Genomic DNA, 23,432 nt, shown 5'->3' with positions numbered 1-23,432 from the left:
CATTGTTCATATCTTTTGACAAAATATTAGTTTGTAGAGAGGCAAAAAGAAAATGCACTATATTTTTATAGCATCCATGTTTTCACGGACACCTGCTCAGGGATATGCAATACGATACTGGTACCTAGACTGGTAACATGGTTTTAGCCATTTTTGAAATGTAACTGAATTAGATGGGTTTTTAATGTGCATGAATCAACTCCTGTCTAATTTTTATCAAGAGAATTGCCACTTTAATGGTACATGCTTGTTTGTAGTAATGTATCTGTTATTTTCTGTTGGAATAAAATGCTTGTCAGCTTGTTGTTAATACAGAAGCCTGAATTTAGTAGATTGGATAAAAAAAATCTGCACATTTTTTAAAACTTCTACACTTAGGTTTAATGATTGGTCTTTCACACTTAATTTGGACAGCAATTAGATTGTAGTTTTGGAGTTAAGCAGTTTGGATAATTGTCATTTAAAGATTTACTACTAGTAGTAGTTGGTTTCAATCAATTATTCACTACATATAGTACAGTCCCCATCTGTAGAGTGTTGATGTCATCTCTGGTCTTTGTGATTCCAGATGATAACATGAAAACAGATTCAAGAATTTCATTCAAGTTTATTCAGATCCAGTTTGATTTTTACAAATGTACCTGAATGATTTAATGACAATGACAATATAATGACGATGGGGTTATGAATTGACAACAAGGAGGGTTATGATTTGATGACAACAGGAATAGTGAAGTGGGTTATGATTTAATGACAAACATGGAGTGGGATCATGATTTAATAACAAGGCATGGGTGATTTAATGTTCAAACAGATGTCACATATTTGTATTTTTATTTTTATTTAAGTTGTTCATCAGAGCTGATTCTATCAATCAAGGCTAAAGACTCAACTCTATAATAATAATAGTAAATGTCATGAGAAAAAGACATGATAAATGTTAATTTATTAAAAAAAAAAAAAACACATTTCAATACAAAATTCAATAAATTCCTATGCTATACATTTCATGCATGACATCTATAGAAAATGTTTCCATAATAGGGTTTGCAAGTCTCGTTCTAGTTTCAGTCTCCCTTCCACAATTTCCAATGTAGAACGAATTGAAATCCAAAAACCGATCTGTATTTTATTGTGTACTTCTGGGAAATCAAAATGCTGCATCACAATGCAAACTCTTTTATTTTAAGCTTTTCTAACACTTTTATCCTGTATAACTAGATATTTGTCATTTTTTATCAGTAATTTTACACAAAGAGATATTTTGTTTTAAAAAATTGAACCCAATGATATATTAATGACGAATCTCCATGCATTTGAATGGTAGACAAGGACCCATTCTCATTAAGCCAGGAATCACTTTGTGAGACTTACATACCCTATTTGTTTTAACCAGACACAATCATGTACTGGTACATTGACATCACATTGATCAGCAATATGATGATTTATAATTTAAAAAAAAAATCATTCATGACACAAAGAAATAATTGAAATAAAAATATTGATGTACAAACATGGATGTTTTTTTTTTTTGCAGGTGAAAAAAAAATCAGATTTTTCATTTACAACCTGAAGTAAAAGAAATTTTATTATATCTGTTTATCAAACAGACTGACATTTAACCATACTACAAAAGATAAACAAAACAATGCTCAAACTCATCTCCTTACACAAAAATCTGCCATTTTTACAATTATTTTATAAATTCTCATATACATGTAGCAATCATATACACAACAAAAATATCATTTAAACAGATTTTCACAAAACAAACATACATGTATGATAGGTCACTCAACAACTTCATACATTCAAAATGTAGACAAAATTGAAATGTAATGAAAAATAAATCTTAAACTTTGCTTAAAGTTGATGGACATTTTCTGCTCCTTTGAAGAATAATTGATTTTAGTATGAAGAATGAAGATTGATTGTTTTCTAAAATAAATATACAACCTGTTTTGTGGTTCAAAAGTAAGAACTTGTACTCAACTCATGTCCTCTCAAACATGTTAAAGGATTCTCAGAAAACATTCAGATTTCAAAAGCCTGAAATTGTATCCCTTTAGTTGTAATGAAATTCAATTTAGTAAACTATCATGCAGATAATTTTCAAATCAAATTTAAACTGAAAAAAAAAAAAAAATAGAATCAAAATTGATAGATATAACATTCTACAAGCCCCAGCCCTCAATACTGGAAAAATAACTTTTAGTCAGAGAAAATAAATAACTCTTTGTGAAGTCATACATTTCAAAGACTTCAATTCAAATTACCATGGAAGTTCAGAATATTCCAAGACCTAAATATTTTTAAAGTTTTGTGGCACGCAGGGCAGATGTAAACCAATTTCAATTGTATCAACGTAAAAATCTCAATAATAATAAAAAAAATAAACAGACATCGGGCAAACAAGGGAAGTAATAACTTCTACATGATTACTGTTAATTTAGAAACTTTTGGCTCAATCTAAAATTACTGTAAACATTAAAGTTTGGCTTAAATCTAAAAAAACAGAAACTCAATACATTTCAATCTTTCATAAAGAATTGAACAGTAAAATGTTTTTAACTTTAAACAAGAAAATGAAATGTTAGTGTTCACAACAATACACTATGACTATTGTATTGTATTTTTAAATATGAAGCTTAAGCATGAAACAAATTCAAAATGATTAGATGTATTTGACCCAATAGGTTTCCTTGAATGAAAAAAGCAACAATGAAGTTCCTTTTCCATTCTTATAATGACAAATCAAATATAAAGAATCTGTTCAGCTATTATTCATGTTTGAAAATCACTAAAAATTTACAAAATTTGCAATTTATCTGCTTGGATTTACCAATTAAGATAATATTGGGTCATTATTAATGCAATCAGCACAATCAGTATGTAAATTTAAATTCGTTTAACTCAACAATTTTTGTATTTCAACTCTACAGCAGTGGAGTTTGAAAAAAAAATCATTAAAATACCAAAAATTGAAACAAAATATGCACAATATTATTTTGAAAAAGGTGTAATCAGTCATTCAAATTGTAGATGAAGGAGTCTTCACATGTAAACAATAATGTCAGATCTGGATTTAGAACTGCTGTCAACATCACAATTCCATATCAATGTTCTGAAGGAAAACTGTTGTCAGCATCACACTTCTTTATCTTTGTTCTGAGAGGACTCTTTGGTAAGCTGAAATAAAGACACTGACATGTACTAGTTAGATTATTCAGAGAGTATGTCATGGCAATACAAAGTCCACTACTGAAAAAAAAAAGATGACATCCAAAGGCAATAACTCAGCAAATAAAGCTTTGCCTAGCTCAGCATGATGCGACTGCAGCCTGTTGAACACCATTCACTTGGGGTGAGTTGGGATGCAAGATTAGTTGTTGACACACTTAAACATACAGTACATTAAGGACACAACAACCGGTTTGGATACAATATTGCTCAATATTTTGATATTCAATTTAAGTAAAAAGTTTTGCTTTCAGAGTGCTTTCAGGGATCATTTTGTATCTCAAAAATAGTTGACACAGTTTAAGTCAATTTAAATGTATTTTGACTGTTAGTAAACCGGATCAATTCTTAAGTACATAGTTTTTAGTTCTTCTAAAGTGTTTTATTTGACATTTCCAGCTGTTGAAAAATTGATAGACATATAGCCAACCAAAAACCTTAATACCCCAAAATCCTAAGACAAGGGCATATAAAAATCCTTCTTGCCAAATCTAAATATAAAGAACCAGATATTTAATTTCTCAGTCAAAACTTGTTTACTTTTTAACCTTATACTGAATACCATACATAAAAAGCCATGGAAAGCAAGCAAATTTCCAAAAATCATATTTTAACCAAATCATATTTTAAAATTGCAAAAACCTAAGTAAAGGAAGGAGGATTGTTGGTTCCAAATGACTGTTAGTAAATAGGGTTGCATACCTAATATCATGAGTCAGCATGCTGTAATACAGTTTGATCAACAGATAAAGCATCACTAAGTACAACAATGTTTGGATCTTGTTGGCTCCCAATTACAACTGAAGGCTGAAAAAAAACCACAAATATACAGTATATGTTGCATATGTCATTAGCTCTACACTGCTAATGTGACATACAGTATATGTTGCATAAGTCATTAGCTCTACACTGCGAATGTGGCATACAGTATGTTGCATATGTCATTAGCTCTACACTGCTAATGTGACATACAGTATACATTGCATAAGTCATTAACTCTACACTGCTAATATGACATACAGTATATGTTGTGTAAGTCATTAGCTCTACACTGCTAATGTGACATACAGTATACATTGCATAAGTCATCAGCTCTACACTGCTAATATGACATACAGTATATGTTGTGTAAGTCATTAGCTCTACACTGCTAATGTGACATACAGTATACGTTGCATATACGTTGTCTTGAAGTTACTGTAGTTTTCAACATGATTTTATTTACAGCTAGTTGAAATAGACCAGTTCCAATTTCAATACAAAACATACTGGTGGATGGTATAATATAGAGGTCAGCATAATTGACAGCTATTCAAACTTAAAAGACAGTGTCCAAAAGATCAAACAGGTATTCAGTGGTAATTAAGTAGGAGACATTGGTATACAAGTAAAACTACTCAGTAGCCCACCTAAATTTGTATCGAAATTGGAACTGGTCTATTTCAACTAGCTGTAAAGAAAATCGTGTTGAAAACTACAGTAACTTCAAGACAATATTCACCTCTTCATATACGGACATAACACAACATACAGTTGCATGATAGTTCAGAAAGTTGCAGACAGACAGAAACAAATACCCCCCCCCCACCCCACAAAAAAAGAGAAAACAATTTAACAGTATAAGTACTGTTCCTTCTACAGAACACTTTACCTGGTTGTCTTTACTTGGTGATTTCTGTAGTAAATGGGCAGGAATACTGATTTTTCCTGCCAAACTTTTGGACTGTAGACTGGCTGCAAATGTTGACACCTTATCCAACATGCCTTTGGATAATCCAGATTCACCAGAATCAGAAGAGTGTTTGTTAGCATCTGTTTCAACACCAGTAGATGAAGATCCTGATAGATTAGTTTTTATATTGTCAAATAAGTTACCCTTCCCGGGAGACAAACTATGAGATACTTTGAAGGGTGGATATTTATCACTATCACTCAAGTTTTGATCAGTTTTAACATGTTCTAAAGTATGTGCCACATCTGAAGTTCCCATGAATGTCAATGTTGTGCCACTTTGTTCATTATCACTAACTTGGTTCACATTTCCGTCAGGATTAATTGCATGAGTTTTTGGTGGTAGTATAGACTTGCTATCTGGACTACCTGATGACTTACGTTTAGGTGGAACTACTAATGGTGGTCCCATCACAGATTCAGAAGTATCTTGTATAAGTGAAGTTTGAGACACAATAGGCCGAGATATATTTGTAGTCACTATAGAAACTTGAGAAACAGGATTGTCAATTGTTACACTTTGTATATGTCCCAAATTTGGGTCACCACTGTTGCTAGACGCAACAGGACTAGATTTCACAGTAAATGGTGGGAATGACACATTTTGATTGGATGTCTGTATTAATGATACATTTACATTTTGCAGTGATTCACTAAGAATTTGGCTGGAATCATTAACAGACTGAATGACAGGTGATGCCCGAACTGTCTTAACTGCCACATTGTGTTGTAAGTTATTGCCACACACAACATGTGGTTGGCTAACAATATTAACCTGATTGCCTCCAAGTCCTTTATTTAAAGTAATAGTTGATGGATTTATAGTACATGGTCCAACTTTTGGAATTAAAATTGTTTTTCCTGGAGAACCTGATCCTTGAACAACTGTGGTTGCCTGTCCCATTACAGCTGTTTGGGCAATTACTGACCCAGTATTGCCTATGACCTGCCTTGCTGAATTCACTGCTGCTGGAACTGCAGCAATTACCTGCCCAGCAACACTTTGGATCACAGGTTGATTCACTGCAGCAGACTGGGCAATAACTTGCCCTGGTAAATTCTGAACAACACCTTGATTTGCCACGGTTGCAACATTAGTGAGAATTTGCCCAGCAGAAGACACAATACCTTGGCTTGCAACAGGCATAGTGGCAATAATCTGTCCACTTGCATTTTTCTGTAAAATATATGAACCAGCAGCTCTAGGTTGGCCTAGCCCAGGAATCATAATTGGGTTAGCTGCCCTAGGGCTAGATTGACCTTGCCCACTAATTACAGCAGGAGCTTGCACTGAAGTACCCTGACCACCAGGCACAGCACCACGATAAATAATTTTTGTTTTACCAGATATCTGAATCCCTGTTGCCTTTCCATCTAATAAAAGCATTCCATCTGATATACGAATCGCTTTTGCTGGTGGAGTACCCCCAGTGGATGCCATTTGGGGCTGCACTTGGGTCGTACCACTTTGCCCTAATGACTGTGGTGACATTATCTGAATTATTTTTGGTCCATCTGGTGTATTTATTTTTGCTATTCCAGTAGGCACTTTATTTCCATGTGATGAAGAAACAGGCAATATAGCCCCACCCCCTGAGGCAGAAGATGGGCGTACTATTATCCTGGGAGTGGATCCTGAGCTAGAAGGATTCACAACAGTTGGTATAGCACTACTTGCATTCCTTTCTGGTGAGTTAGATATGACATAAGAAGGTTTCTCCACTATTTTCTTTGCTGTTGATTTTGGTGCAGTGTTGAACTTATACACAAAAGTTTTCCCGTTAACAGTAAGAACTTTGGTTTCTTTGGTGGTGTCAGTAGACTCCGCCCAGATTTTTGTTGCAGAGTTTGGATTGTTAGCATCAGGTTTGTTAACCTGTCTCTCTCCATTAACAATGATTTTTGGTGGAGTGTTAACAACTTCTCCTGATAATTCAGGTATCAATCTCTTTCTCTTTGAAGTAGCTGCATATTCATGGCCTGGTGTAGAAGTCATTTCCTACAAAAGAGACAAGATTTAGTTGCCGTCAGAAAGAAAGCTGTCTAAACAGACTTAAGTAGCACTCCAGGTAAGAATCATGCAAACTGTGATACATTGGCGGAAAGCCTACATATAATTTTTTTTCATATTTTGTTTAAAATGTTATAGTTAACAGTAATTAACATGTGGCTTTCCATATAACTTGCTCTTAGGAGATAAAAATTATATAGAATGTACCAAAGAATTCAAAATTAAGGGAGATACTTCTGCAAATGACACTAAAATACAATAGAAAGCATTATCTCCTAAGAGCAGACGGATTGGAATGAATAATTATACATTTCACCATAAAGACCTATAAAACAACTTAATATAAAAAATAAAAATGTATAGCAATTTTTGCAAAACAATAAACATACAATTAGTAAACAAAACAAATATTCAAAAAACCATGAAGTTCGATTAGTGAACTTTCAAGACACCAAAGTTTCTGACCAAAATTCATATTTTATTGCTATGAATACATGTAGCTTAGGTAGTTATCAGTACTTTAAGCATTTAATAAAGACTGGCATTATAGATACCATGAATCCAAAGGAGGTTATACAGTAATCAATTTATCTGTGATACAAAATTAACAAAGATCATTTTGCAACCAGACTTTCAACCCTGAAATATTATAGTATTATTGCTTAATATTTTCAATAGTGACTGAGTTATTGGTCCTCAATACTGGATTTCAGCCAAGGACCAATAACTCACACAATATGAAAAATCTATAGCAATTATATCTTTACTGGCTAACTAGTCTAATACATTATATTACCATTGGCCAATGTACTGAAAAGATAAAACTCAAACTGGACAGCTAAATCCAGTATTGGTGCAATTCGTATTTTGTATTGTATAGTCAATTTGGATCATATTTAGGCTAATATTCAAACAATATTCAATAATATTTAATATTACACTTTTAAGATTTTCATTTGTATAATTTCTTAAGATGTAACTGCTGGTCCATATAATGATTTATTACCTAATTATAAGGTTTTATTAAATATACACATATTTTTCTCTATTTTCAAAATTTATTCAGGACAGGGCGATCTATTGCACGGTGCAATAGTCTCCTTGAGGAGTCTATTGCACTGACCCCATAATGACCTTTATCCAAGCCTTTTGATTGGTTGAACTTTTTTTAAGCGCTTCCTTGAATTGGAATTTACACACAAAAAACTTGTGTGTAAAAATGTAGATGTGACTCTCGTCTGCCAATTCGTAAACATGGAGCGGTCAATTTCCTATTCCTGGTCGAATGGTTGTCTCTTTGACATATTCCCCATTTCCATTCTTTATTATATCTCATAGACAAATTAGGTAATAAAACAGTTATTAAATGGGTTGGATGCAATAGACCAGAACACTTGATAATTCTCAGTACCTCAGGACAAATATTCTGGTCTATTGCATCCAACCTATTTAATAACTGTATAATATAGACCAATAGGAAATTATATGGACCACTTTGCTATCAAATAAAGAATGTGACGTCATAATTTAAGAGATTGTATGTGTTTTTCTCTTTTCTTTCAAACTATTACCAAGAATAAACTACATCTGAAAAGCATAATATAACAAATAGTTCTTGCTACCTGGGGTAAAATTGCAATATATGGTCAACCCAAAAATTCAATGGACCTCAGCTATGGCCCATATTATTTTTTGTGTGCAGCCAACCAATCAACTTTTTGCCATATGACCCTAAGCAACATGAACTATTAGTTAAATAGAGTTTAATAGCATACCCTACAGCGGTGGATGCTAAGTATTGCAGTAACAAGTATTTCAGTCAGAGTAAATATTTTGTAGAATTTATTTCATGGTTTAAAACAGACCACTTAAATACACTACAGTTTAAAAAACAGCATCCTGCCAAAATGACCCCCTGCATGCTAATTATTGATTCATACGAGACTACCTCATCAAATTTGTCATCATCAAATGCTCCTCTAATGGTATCCATAGCCCTTGATGTAGCAGCTCTTCGAGGACGATATTTTTTCTCTGTTTGCATTAACACAGGAGTGTGATAGTCCTCGTCCTCATCGTCCTCATCTGTCTTGTCCAGGAAGATCTTTATACACTTGTTGATACATCGTCTTAACCTTGTTGCCATTCTACCTAACTCTGCAAAATTTTAAAAAATCCTTAAATTATTGTAGAAGTGACTTAGTGGATTCTGTGACAGTATCAATTCATATCATTGTATGATCTTATTAAAAAATATTGGTTCATAGTGATAGTAAATTAAAAACTGTGATGCAATATTGTAGGACTTTGAAAAGGTAATATGATTAACACAGTGTTGCACTTACAACATCCACTCACTTTATATATTATCTACGATCAGTTGGGTGGAACTAAAAGTTGGAAAACATAATAAGACAAACCATTTATAGCTGTGTTCCATGTAAGAAAATCCCCCTCCATACACAAAATATTTAGTTTTTTTCCTTTTTAATTGATAAATAAAAACATAAATTTACATTTCATAATTTTTTTTTATGTAAATTTAAAGACACCATTGTATATTGGAGTTACAAGTTCAAGTTCACTGATTTTTTTTGTAAGGAGACAAAAAATACCAACAAATGTCTGTAGACAAATCTGTGTTAAGTAACCGTTCCTACATGTAATGTTCAAATATTTGCCAAGTTTATATCTCACCACTATCTGCCCCACTGAACTGGAAACAGTTGTTAATCATCAAGTTAAAGTCGGCTACAAATCTTTTGGTAGTTCTGTATATACCGTTTGATAATTTCTTCTCTATAGTTGACAAATCCATTGGTTTCTGTAATGGTAAATTAGAATTACTACTAAGTAGTAGGATTACGGAAGTTCATTTCAGTCTTCAGTATCAGCATTTGGTAGACTGGAAGGTGGGGTTCCAATAGTAGAACTCAAGCTAACTCCCCATTCTGTTATTCATGTTAATATTGCGTTAAGTCCAGGCAAATGAGCAATGATAATCTGGAACCCCTTTTATCAATATCTGGGTCTGCCCCAGAGCATAAGCAATCCCAGATAAACTGAACGTATTAAAATTATTTCTGTGTATGTAAAAATTTTAATGTTAAACTAAATGTTAACTGGTTCTTTGGAACTTTAATTCTTAATTTATATTCACCATATAATCGGTACTTGTGGCTGAAACTATCATTTGAGAAGTCCTAAATATAGTTAAGTAACTCTGAGCCACTTGGCCAGGTACATTTTATGTGTTTCTACAGTCCTTGTAAACAACAATGCATCAACAATGACACATGAAAGGACTAGAATTTTAATCTGAATCCGTTTCATCAACTAACCTTGACAATATCATGGTATCCTGGAGCTATTTCTTCTTCAACAGGGTCAAGGAATGGCCATGAATCTTTGTGAGACTTTACCTCATCTAACACTGGAATGAAATCAATACAACCATTTAAAGAGTCACTTTTTTTTATATTCCACGAAATTTAAAATTTAGCATGAGTTTTCACTATTTAGGAAACTTTAAAGTCAATCATCTAAAATATGCCATTACTTGAATCGCCTATATAAATTCATACCTACATGTTTACATTATATACCAAGGAAAAACTAAAGATAGACAGCTATGAATTTAGTTTCATAAAGTATCATTAATGCATTTTTTTTTAAATTCAACCATTGAGATATATTTGTTTTCTCAAATCATGAAGCATTCAGTAATATTGATTGCAATGCACAATATACAGTCATTATAATTTGAAGATAATGATTTTGATACTTTGTACATGGAGTTTTCTACTATGAATCCCAGTCTTAATTATAAACTTTGAAGTGAAAATCCATACAAACTATGGACCTGTGTGTAACACTATTTGTTTAACTTACTTTTCTCCATATCATCAAGTGTTTCTTGGTCAAGTTCAACCCTGAAATATATAAAAATGCATAATTTATAATGATGATTTACTTTTAAAATATGCTATTACTGCTCCATTGAAACTGAAAACCACATACAGCTGAATTATCTTTCTTCAACTAACATCAAACAATAGGTCAGTCCTGCTTGATTTCAGTCGAAAATTGGTGTGTGATTAACTGTACGTGTTATAAAAGAGAAATAAATAACAAAGAAAGAGTTGAAATTCATTGAAAAAGGGAAATAACTCTTTATTTTATGAAAAATTTGGTTGTTGTAAGGAACTATAAAATCACTTTCTGAGCCATTGTCGATCAATCTTTATACTATTTGACATACATATGATATAAACATTACATTAGAACAAATAATTCAGTGACATCAAATTAACTCAGTGCCACCCAAATCATAGGAACTGCCTGGTTTCTACATGAACAACCTTTTATGCATTCACAAAACACATCAGGAACTTGATAACTGCAAGAGAACAGACCAGGTAAAAACTATAGGCCCATCCAACCACTTAGTGTCAATAACATAAGATATGCTTGTGGTTAATAAAGAAGTGAACTACCTCTCGTCATCGATATATTTAGAGTTAAGAGTGTTTCCAGTATATACCAGCTCTGGTGGCAGTTCTTTACCCTCTGCTAACAGTTGTGCCTTCAATTCTCTCAGCTCCAACCTTTTCTGTCTTTCTACAAAGAATAAAAGAAGAAAAAGTGAAATGGTGACCATACTTTGGTCTGTCAAAGAATCAAAAGATTAAGAAAATCAAAAGAAGTAGGTTTGGTAAGGCCCTATTTTGGCCCCAGTATTCAACGTTTCTGAACGATTTGTTTTTGGTCTATAGTATTTAGTTTATTTAAAAGGATAATGGTTGTAGTAAATACATCTCAACCGATTTTGGTGATATCATGCATGTTTTTGACCCAATAGCGGTCAAAATTAAAACATATAAGTGAAATCTTCTATTTTGTTGCATCTTTGCACATTTTTTTTTGATGGTTTTTGTCAAATACGGGAGTGACCCCATCCATGTTTATCTAAAACATTGACATATATGTTGTATCTTACAATACTACACAATATATACAAATGTATGAAGATCAAGAATGAACATGCATGCGGCCACATCTGTTTTTCACAAAAAAACGTCAAAAAGATGCTGAAATATTGAGATTTTATGGATTTTTCATCATTTAGGCAATTTTGTTGGTGCTACAATGACTAGATACTTTTCTGTTTTGGCCTAAATCTAATCGAACTAGCTGGTGTAAACACTTGAGTTAACAAAAACGATAAAAACCTCTATTTTGAACATTTCAAATTTCCAAGCCAAAATTGGCCATAATTGAACCTTCTCCTTTTATTTCTGTCATTCTTGAAATTATTGTGGGCATTTACCATTGCCATATCTAGGGAAATCGTATTTAAGTAATGTTAAAATTTCCAGAATTGCAATTCTCAGGATATAAAATTTTTTATCATGTATATTCCGAATATCTCCCTATCTTCAAGGACTTTGTTCCTTTTTGTATTTTAGTTGTTTCATTTTAATATCTGACCAACCATGTTTTATGAGAAAGAAATATTGTTCTAACCTTTGTCTGAAACATATTGTGAAGACATCTGAACATGATTTGAAGAAAATATCATTTAAATTCAATACTTAAAGATGTATTTGATGATTAGATAAACTTGCTTTCAGTAACATTTACTTCTGGTTTGTTTGTTTACATTACACAATGTCTTTTCTCTTAAGAAATATTTTTATTTCATGGCCAATTTTTGTACATGTATATTGATGCATAATACACACCCCTTTGCTCTGGAAATGATTCTTATGTAAAAATGTGCAAATTATACACACTAAAATACAGTATATCAGGGACATAAAAAACATCTTACCCTCCCTGGCTTTTTGCCTTTCCTCTCTCAACCTCCTCTCCTCTTCTTGTCTTTCTATTTCCCTCATCCTCTCTCTTTCCTCTTCCTCCTCTTTTCTTCTCTGCTCCTCCAACTGACGAGCCTCTTCTAATATTCTCTCCTGTAAAATACCAACATTTTTTGTTTAAAATGAATGAAAAAAATGAATCACAATGAACAATCTTACCAGCATTATATTTCTTTCAACTAACTTAAAAGGGTAACTTGTTACCTTATATTTTAGAGTTTTTCATATTTTAATTAGTTAAGTTATGGTTCTTGAACTGATAAGCACAACTTTTTGGTATCAGTCTTGTATTACATATTCCTGAGTGGGTGTAAGTCAAAACATATAATGCACTTCCTTTTTGCCTTTTCCCGTTTTTGTTTCTTGGCAAATGGATATCATTTTTCATCAAAAGTACAGGGTAAACATCAAGCTATGACACAATAAACTTGTTTTTGTGGAAAAACAGTATTTTCATGAAAAATAATGCTTCAGAAAAGGGGTCTATTTTATGAACTCAAAATGAAAGTGAAAGTAGAAAAAGTCTATTTTTAGTTTAACCTGTCCTGGTGTACCAAAGTTTTTTTTTTTCTAAGATGGACCTAAAAATAATTTTGACATTTCCTTAATTAAAAAACATGGTTAAAAGTAAGATTGAAACTCCTTGTGTATTTTCAAAAAAATCATGAAAATTTAAGGTATACTGTAGAAGCCTATGGGGCAAAGAATACAAGACTGAGACCTTTTGACGGAATGATGACCAATTTTTGACTGGTTGCTGATCTTTTTTGCTTTGTCATAAAATATGAATTCATGTTTAATGGACCAATGACTGATCTGAAAGTGATGAATCTTAATTACTGTGAAAGTACTTCTATTCGTGGGTACAAATTTTTGAGGTTATTGTTAAAGTTATCAGTTTGTAGATTCTTGAATTCGTGGATTTGACAACTCTATCATACAATGGAATGGAATATTTCCTATTTGTTGCTTTACCAAATCCATGAAAACTACAAAAATTGGAACCCCATGAACAATAATGCACTCACAGTATAGTTGCATGAATCAGTTCAAGTTCTGTAATACTTCAGAACTTCAGTCATATTAACTTTTGCCAAAAAAAAGGAACAAAATCCCACTTTCTAACTGATTGAAAGATTCTGATCATACTTTTCAGTGTTGATATTTGGTAAAATAATAAAATAAATGAAAATTTGTTCATTACACTGCCATTTATAACTTATAAGATATCATCATGAACGATAGGTTTATCCCTATATTAATGTATGCACCATCTATATACAGTAAATTTAATAATAATCACTATTCTTGAAGTAAACAGAAAAGCATGAAAATAGTACCAGTGGAATTGATTTTTATGTAGTACTCCACATTCATGCAAAATAAGATTCAAGGTTGGAAAGCTTACATATTTTTAATTTTGATATTTTGTTTAAAATGTCATATTAAACAGAAAAGTAAGATATAGTTTTTCATATGTTCATAGGAGATAATCAAAGCGCTGATGGTGCTGAACCTTGGAAGTCATGATATATTGTAGGTATTTTATAAACTTTATAATCTGCTGATGGTAATTTGTTCTTTCTGTATTTCCAAGATTATTTATTTATAATGTGATCAGCAGTTTCATCACTAGTAGAAATACACATCCACACAATACTGATGATTTAAAATTTGAATTTGAATTTCGTTTTCATTTTTTATTTTATTTTTTGTTTCATTTTCATTTTGTTTTTATTTTGTTTCTCCATGTGTAATCTTGACAACCTATTTTTAGTTTTAAACATAGGCAAACACATGAAATCCATATGCGGATATCAAATGCGTTAATAAAATATAGTTCAAATTTCCATACATGTAAAAAAAGACATAGATAGGTCGAATTTGCCAAATAAGTTGAGGGTCAGACGTGTGCATTTACATTGTACATGTCAACGAGTAAAAAATATATAGAATGCACTGCATATTTCAAAATTAAGGGAGATAACTCTGTAAATGACACTTAAATACAATAGAATCTATTGAAAATTGAATGTTAAATATTTCCTAAGAGCAGGCAAATATATAAATAAATAATTACACTTTTTACAATATAGACTCATAAAACAACTTAATTACAAAAAATAAAAAAAACATTTAGCCTTTTTTTGGGGTGTATCACATTTTTCAGATTTCGCATGATACTTACAAAGACTGCTACTTAACACTATACAACATTTACCCTTTTATGAAACTGAGAAAATTAATAACCACGAATACATTCACTCAAAAGTATCCACGAAAATAAGCAATGGAGAAAACTAATACAATAACAGTAAGCCACACAATATAAAGTTTGATATAAAAAATTCCTCTATTGGGAGTGGGGATTTTAGTAATGGTTTATACAGAAATTTTTCAGGATTATATTGTCATATTGGGTGTAAATTTCAATGTCAAAATCTTCATTTAACATGGAAACTTTTAAGGATAATTGGTGACCATGTATGTAGTGGAAATATCCACATTTATTGACAACTTCATTTTCTTCCATACCTGTTCTTGAAACTCTTTCATCTTGATGGTAATTCTAGCTGAAACACGTCTTGGTTCTATGGCCAACTGTTGTTGTCTTTTCCTTTTGTCTCTCTCCTACAATAAAAAGACGAACACATGAATCTTTTCATTAGATAATGATATCTACAATGTAACTGTCCATTTTATAATAACTGCAGAGCTGTAATTTTCTGGTGAGAATAGATCGGGGATATACTCTTCCCTCAACATATTGTGAAAGAGTCTTTTGACAGCTGACAATCTTTGGAATTCTGTTTCAAGCCAATAACTTTACACAGCTTTTCCTTTTACATACTTTACTCTATTGTGATATTTCAATAGTTAAAGCCTGCTTTTTCATATGAATAGGGCTTGTAAGTCTTGTTCCAGTGTCATTTTCCTTACTGGATGTTTCGATGTAGAATTTTTTGAAACCTGAAGACCACCTGCATCTTATTGTCTACTTCCAGTATCTTGAAACGCTGCATTACAATGCAAAATCGTCTATTTTATGCTTGTCTTTACATTTTTATCAAATTAAACTAGATATTGTGATTTGTTTATTGGTATTTTCACACAAACATTTTTTTGCTTTTTATACTGAACTCAACACTCTGTAAATGACAAATCTCCATGCATTTGAATGGTAGACTGGGACCCAATCTTGTGAAACAAAAGTCACATCACATGACAAGACTTGCATACAAAAATGTACCCTATAATATGAATATGAATTCTCCAGCCTTTAACATAAATGAGTAAAATCTGTGACCCTTGGAGACAGTAATTTTTTTGTGTGACCAAGACTTAAGGCACATGCTGTACAATATATCAAAGTAAAGCTTTCAAAAGTTTCCATTTAAGGTTCATTTTAAATTCTGTGAAAGATGTCCAATGAACAGAAAGTTGCTGTGTGCCTGTAGAGCACACTGGAGGATCACATTAAGTAAAACCAACCAACAAAAGTGCAGTCCAAATTCAAAATAATTCCAATGAAGTGTTACTAAATTTTACTGATGAAAATCTATTAGTAATAAAACTTCCCTATTTACACAAAAAGTAAAAAGTAAAACTTGCACGATTGAATACCAAAAGGTCAGGGGTCATAAAAACACATGTTTAATGAACTTTTGATGTAGTCAAGTCTGTGGCGGTCCCAGTATTATATTTGACAGAAATGGCTGGTTTCACCAGACCCAGGAAATATTATATCCCTCAGGACAACTAAATTTTCTGAGGAAATTTCAGACATTATTGAAATATCGAACTTTGCCTCATATACAAGTTATACTTCCTTTATACAAGTAATACTACATATACCCTGAATGCTCTTATGATAATATTAATTGACTTTCCCTTCCATCAGGCATTCTTCAATTACCATAGCTAAAAATAGCTAAAAATTTCCAAAGCAAACAAATATAGCAATCTATGACAAATTTAGTCATTACAAATAATGGATTGGCAGCAGATGCTTCTTTGACAAACAGCCATAATATCATTAATCTAAAAATAGACCTACATGCAATACCCAAACAGATCAATCAGAAACAATACATATTAAATCTGATGCAACAAATCAATCCAGTACTAAAAACACAACATAAACTCATAATCAAATTCTTTAGATTTATTTTGTAAGATGAAACTACAAACAACAAACATCACCTGGAAAATACACACTAAAACTCCTTACAGCCATGGAGAAAATACACACTCAAAACTCCTTAAAGCTCTGGAGAAAATACACACTCAAACTCCTTACAGCCATGGAGAAAACACACACTCAAACTCCTCACAGCCATGGAGAAAACACACACTCAAACTCCTTACAGCTCTGGAGAAAACACACACTCACACTACTTGCAGCTCTGGTATGGAGAAAACAAAAAATCAACTGACACACACTCAAACTCCTTACAGCTTTGGAGAAAATACACACTCAAACTCCTTACAGCTCTGGTATGGAGAAAACCAAAAATCCACTGACACACACTCAAACTCCTTACAGCTCTGGAGAAAACCAAAAATCAACTGAAATCATAATTATGTACTCAAAAACCCTCAAGTAAAAATTCAATGCCTGAAATCACCAAAAGAGATTCAACAACTAAACTTTTATTTTATTGTCCCAAATCCATAAATCCATATGAAATCTATTCCAAACAGAAATTCACTGATTACAAGATCTGAATACCTACTAATCTGCTGTGAAAATCATTTTTTTTTATCATAATAATAGACCAATTTCCCCTGTAGAGACATAATAAGAGCACATCTTTTAGAGTGCAGACAGGTCAAGTATTTCCATATTCTTCTTTAAGTACAACCTGGCAAGACATAGAGTGAATCAGTATGTGAAGCATTCTTAGATGTAAAATTGTTGAAATCTCGGGAAAAAAACTGCTTCTCTAACAGAAAGACTTAATCTTCCAAAGATCAGTCAAAGTCAGTCTATTCTTAAAAAGTCAGACAAAGAAATTCATCACTTCATTAATATATCATAAAACTGTGATCCCAAGGACATATAAGACACCTTTTATTCTTAGTTGATATGAAAAATATATCAGAAAATCAAGTGTATTAGTGAAGGATCTCAATAGGTGCACTACATAAGAATGAATAGATCAGAATAATGATTCAATTAACAATGATAATTAGAACTAGAGAACATAATTATTTTTTTTTCAATAAGCCACTTAGTAATGTTTAAATATTAATGGTTATCCAGGAAGACATGTAACAATAGTCCCCTTTTGTGAGAAAAGTGGGACAAATTCACTCTGCAAGTACAATATACATCATCATACAATTGTGTTCAAGTTGGTGAAGATTTGATAGAACTGTCTTTTAAATACCATTCAGAGGCCAGAAAAAAAAATGCTAGATAGATTGGTGATACAACACAAGAAGATTTCTGTTGGTTTTGTATATTAAAATTGAAAGGAATTTGTCCAAAGGCATCATATCCAATTACACAATTACATATATTGAAATGTGTTGAAACACCTGGCCAGATTAAAAAGACAAACTGAATTAGTATAACTATGTAGAAATCTTTGACCATTGGCTCATTAGGGATACCCCTGATTTCAATCATGATATAAGGTAATAACTAATGTCCTTGGTAAACAGGCAGTTGTTTTTGAAATTTCCTAAAAATGGATTCCACCGTAGCTGCTGATGAAAGTGCAATGAAAAAATTTGTCATGGAAGAAAACAAAGACACAGGTAAAACAGTATATCCACTTATACCTTCAAAGCGAGGAATTATTTCTATCATTGAACATACTTGAACCAGGACAATGTTTGGGAGGGACTATCATTGAACATACTTGAACCAGGACAATGCTTGGGAAGGACTATCATTGAACATACGTGAACCAGGACATTGCTTGGGAAGGACTATCGTTGAACATACGTGAACCAGGACATTGCTTGGGAAGGACTATCATTGAACATACTTGAACCAGGACATTGCTTGGGAAGGACTATCATTGAACATATGTGAACCAGGACATTGCTTGGGAAGGACTATCATTGAACATATGTGAACCAGGACATTGCTTGGGAAGGACTATCATTGAACATATGTGAATCAGGACATTGCTTGGGGAGGACTATCATTGAATATACTTGAACCAGGACAATGCTTGGGAAGGATTATCATTGAACATATGTGAACCAGGACATTGCTTGGGGAGGACTATCATTGAACATACGTGAACCAGGACATTGCTTGGGAAGGACTATCATTGAACATACGTGAACCAGGATATTGCTTGGGAAGGACTATCATTGAACATACGTGAACCAGGACATTGCTTGGGAAGGACTATCATTGAACATACGTGAACCAGGATATTGCTTGGGAAGGACTATCATTGAACATACGTGAACCAGGATATTGCTTGGGAAGGACTATCATTGAACATACGTGAACCAGGATAATTCTTGGGAAGGACTATCATTGAACATACGTGAACCAGGACATTGCTTGGGAAGGACTATCATTGAACATACGTGAACCAGGACATTGCTTGGGAAGGACTATCATTGAACATATGTGAACCAGGACATTGCTTGGGAAGGACTATCATTGAACATACGTGAACCACAAGATAAGAAGTCATATAACCTATATAACAGTGATTTAAATATTGATTGAAGATCATAATATAATATTCTGTTTTTGTTTTCCAAGAAAAAAAAAGTATTGACAGTTTGTAAAAACAAAGCAGGAAGATTTAAAACAACTGTAACCAATCAGGAAAGAATATATAAATGTCACATAGGAAAATTCTGAAAATGTGATATAATATCGTAACATTATACAAGGTCTAAAGGACATCCTTGTTGTATTACATACTACTTAACAGCTTGTAGTTGTAAAAAACAAGAAAACTGCCTTGTGAGGTAACATTCAGCAGTACTATAAGGTGAGGAGAAAGTGTGACAGAGTTCTATTGTGGACTATATCCTTAGATCTGAATGCCCAGTAATTTGACACAAATAAAGGCATCATGTCATTTTCTGATTTCAATAAATAGCTTGATACAATTGCAACATATTATAGTCACCAATTACAGCCTTCCATTGAACTTATCATATAACTTAATTCATTGGCAAATCTCAACAGACTCAGTTTTACTGGCTCTTGACTTTTGAAATGCTTTCTTAGCACATTTCAGTATGCAGCTGCTTTCTTTCTTTTTTTTAAAGATTTATTTCTGAATATTATGGGCATATACCTTAAAACTATTAACCAGTTGCTCCTCAAACATGAAAACTGGTTATTTCATTATCTGCTTTCAAAGTAAAAGCTATACTATAATGCCTCACATCCAGGTGCAATAGTTCAATCAAACTCAATTTTTTATCTCCTCTCTCATAATTATTTTACAAATTTTCTCTATTTCAATAAAAATGTATTAAAAGGTTGTTTCCTGTATCGAAATGTTATCAGATAGCAATATTTTAACCCTTTCCCACTTCAATATATTATCCCCAATGTCAACACATTTCATACACAACTTTAATGTGTCATCATCACAAAATTCATCAGAAGTTGACTTTGAGTAATTGGCCAAAAACTTTTAAAATAGTAAATGAAAGATACAGAATAAAAAGTTTATCTTCTACTCTTAGAATGTGAAAACAAATCATTTCTGTATGAAAGACATGATATATATATTTGTTTACCTCTTTAGATAACTTTCACTTAAGATATAACACAAAAATGTCCAGAAGGCACAGAACACCAACCACACACAAAACAATCGTTATTCAAAAGTTTTAATTTAGGCCATCATAAAAAGTTCCTAGATTCTCATCCAACATTTTACAAAATTAGAGGCTGGCGGGCAAATCTTGCTACTTTTATTTTGCCATTAAGAGAACACAATTTCTTGCACAGTTTTGTTAGCATATAAAACTGTAAGCTCTAAAGAGCTTTAATTTCTTTAATCATCTAGTTGTATCATTTGGAACAATATTTCATCAATTAAAAGAGGTCCCTACACTAATATCTTTCCTATAACCTGCTGAATCATTTGAGCCAGACAAAAATTTAATTATTTAGTAAAGAGCAATAAGGTTAACATCCCTTTAAAGTTTCAAAACATTGACACAAGAGATTTCAGGAGTTGTTTTAAAAATGAAAATATTGATATGGCAATAAGAAATGCCAAAAAACAAAATAGAGACAATAATTCCAATAAGGGTCAATAGAATTTCACCAAAAATATCACAATGGATAGATTTCATCTTGCTGAACATTTTATTGATGTCACAATTCGTCTGATTCAAATGGTTAAAGAGATATAGTGTATTTGCAAAAATCTTGTTTCCACTCTTCAAGTCTATTTTCAGTAACAATGGCCATGTTTGTCAACAGATCATAAATCTCTACATCAGTTCTGGATGGGAATATTCATCCCTAACTTAGTTCCAATTATGTAAGGGGAAAATTTTTAGAAATAGTATAAAAAAAAAAAGTTGTAAAAAAATGTAAAAAATTCCCATGTTCTCTTTATAAAAGCTAACTGCAATATTTCTTAAAGTTAATAACCAAGAAATTGCACAAAAAATGGTGAATAACTCTTTCATGGGTCATAAGCTTAACTTGAAACTTGCAACGCAGATAGATCTGAAGAGCATAAGAAATCTCAGCTTTCTCCTTTTTGTAAAACAAAATAGTGACAGAATCCTATGCTCTCCTTTTAGTTATATCAGCCATGTTTGTCTACAGCAAAAAAAAATAAAAATCCCTTCGTCAGTTCTGGGCAGAATACCATAAGGAACAGCCATACCAAGTTTGGTTCTAATTGGTCCAGTGATGTCAGACAAAAAGATTTTTGGAAAATGTTAATGAGGATTGACAACAACAACTGACACCATGTGAGCTAATAAAAATGGACAGTCAATAACAGGGGTAGTTAAACTTAGTACAGTATGGATAGAAAACACATTAGAATACAGGGGTTTAAGTTAGTGGTCCAAGGTCCCGATCAGATGTTCATATTTCCTATCAAGAGTGAAAGGACTTTTTTTTGCATTCTAAACGAAAGGTCCACAAGAAGAAAGAGAAAATAAATTTACAATATGGTAGGTCCGGGACATCAGTTAATGATATTTCAATGGTCTCATATATCAGAAAGTGAGCATCCCAGTTCTCAGACAAACATTCATTTGAACCCCTGTCCAGGACTATTAATTTATTACCTAGGGTTACCTTGGTCCTGGATCTTGATTACAGACCACTGATTTCCCTCAAGTGAACCCATCATTTGGAATAATCCAGGACCTCCAACTCTTAAAAAAAAATTTGAATCCTGGTGGATACATTTCAGCATACTTAAAATCATTTTCAAAATCCATTATAAGGTAAAGATAAAATGGCCAGCCTGTTTCTCAATAAGATATGACATAGATGCACTAAATAGTTTCCAGGCACCAATGTTGATAATAGAGAACTTGGATTCACAAATGTGGGAGAAAAGATTCAATATCTCAATAAATATGATACCACCAATGTGTCCAAGTTTTTATTACCAATGTAATATTGTTTATTTGATTTTCTATTGTGGAGAATTTTTATGAAAAATAATAATTACATTATTTGATTTGTTCTCACACAATGCAGGATATAAAAATATTGAAAGATAGCTGACACCAAAATGCCACGTTTTGAATGTTAATTAATACATGTGGGGGAGAAATATCGGTTATAGATGAAACTGACATCAAACTCAGTTCTTCAAACAATTCAAAGTCTCATTTTCTCCGATTAATTTCTCATTGTTTTTCTGTTTGATGGACAGTAATGTACTAATGAACAGGAATGTAGGAATAATAAAACAGTATAAAATTACATGTAACAATGCTAATTCTGAAACACTTTGCTTTGAACACTGCCAACTTGATGCAGGGCTGCCTACCTTAGTTACAATTGACCTTTAGACAACAAGAACAATTTCACAGCAGGATAAAAACTAAAATATTTCCCTTTAATTGTTGAATAAAATATTCATGAAGCAAATATTATTTTATATGAAATTGTTACCCGAATATAAAATTCTAATACTTTCCTGTCCCCACAAATTCATCTGACTTCTCTGATAATCACTTTATTATTAGGCCATCAGATCTACTTGAAATAATTCAATTCCCTGTAAATTTGGAAACTACTGGATTCATTATTCATTTTCTAAAGCAAAAAAAAAATAACCAGTTTATCACCTATTTTTCTTTTCATCAGAATATATGGTCTTGTATTATCAATAGATATCCAGGTTTAGATTTTAAAGTTTTTTTCTTTTATTAAAATCATTAATAGCAGTATTAAAGTCTGCCACCACACAAATGAAAATTGTATAGAAAGTGTTCTGTGAAAACCTGGATCCTGAATAAATTAGTACCCGACTAAAACAAGACTAAACTGTCTAAACAGTCCATAGCCAGACAGTAACCTGTCTAAACAGTCCATAGCCAGACAGTGACCTGTCTAAACAGTTCATAGCCAGACAGTGACT

At 32.3% G+C, this 23,432-nt stretch overlaps 1 protein-coding gene across 2 annotated transcripts in view; it reads right to left on the bottom strand.

Annotated features, from left to right (window-relative positions):
• Window positions 1-595: 595 nt before the first annotated feature.
• The window catches only part of LOC148610726 (uncharacterized), a 56,457-nt gene continuing 33,620 nt past the window's right edge, over window positions 596-23,432 (bottom strand). The window contains exons 15-24 of one of the 2 annotated variants that reach the window (XM_088596002.1): window positions 15,400-15,495; window positions 12,819-12,957; window positions 11,482-11,605; window positions 10,877-10,917; window positions 10,327-10,418; window positions 9,683-9,809; window positions 8,934-9,142; window positions 4,895-6,973; window positions 3,946-4,050; window positions 596-3,192 (exon numbers count right to left, since the gene is read on the bottom strand). In XM_088596002.1, coding sequence (XP_088452128.1) covers window positions 3,952-4,050; window positions 4,895-6,973; window positions 8,934-9,142; window positions 9,683-9,809; window positions 10,327-10,418; window positions 10,877-10,917; window positions 11,482-11,605; window positions 12,819-12,957; window positions 15,400-15,495 — 3,006 coding nt within the window. In that variant the 3' untranslated portion in view covers window positions 596-3,192; window positions 3,946-3,951. The remainder of the gene's footprint in view (window positions 3,193-3,945; window positions 4,051-4,894; window positions 6,974-8,933; window positions 9,143-9,682; window positions 9,810-10,326; window positions 10,419-10,876; window positions 10,918-11,481; window positions 11,606-12,818; window positions 12,958-15,399; window positions 15,496-23,432) is intronic. The other variant, XM_088596003.1, reaches the window with a different exon arrangement.

This window comes from Perna viridis, chromosome 8 (genome assembly GCF_037379345.1).
Source record: "Perna viridis isolate PV_CMFRI_1.1 ecotype Kerala chromosome 8, ASM3737934v1, whole genome shotgun sequence".
Taxonomy (NCBI): domain Eukaryota; kingdom Metazoa; phylum Mollusca; class Bivalvia; order Mytilida; family Mytilidae; genus Perna; species Perna viridis.
Note: the sequence above shows the minus strand (reverse complement) of the source record. Positions and strands in the feature narration are given on the sequence as shown.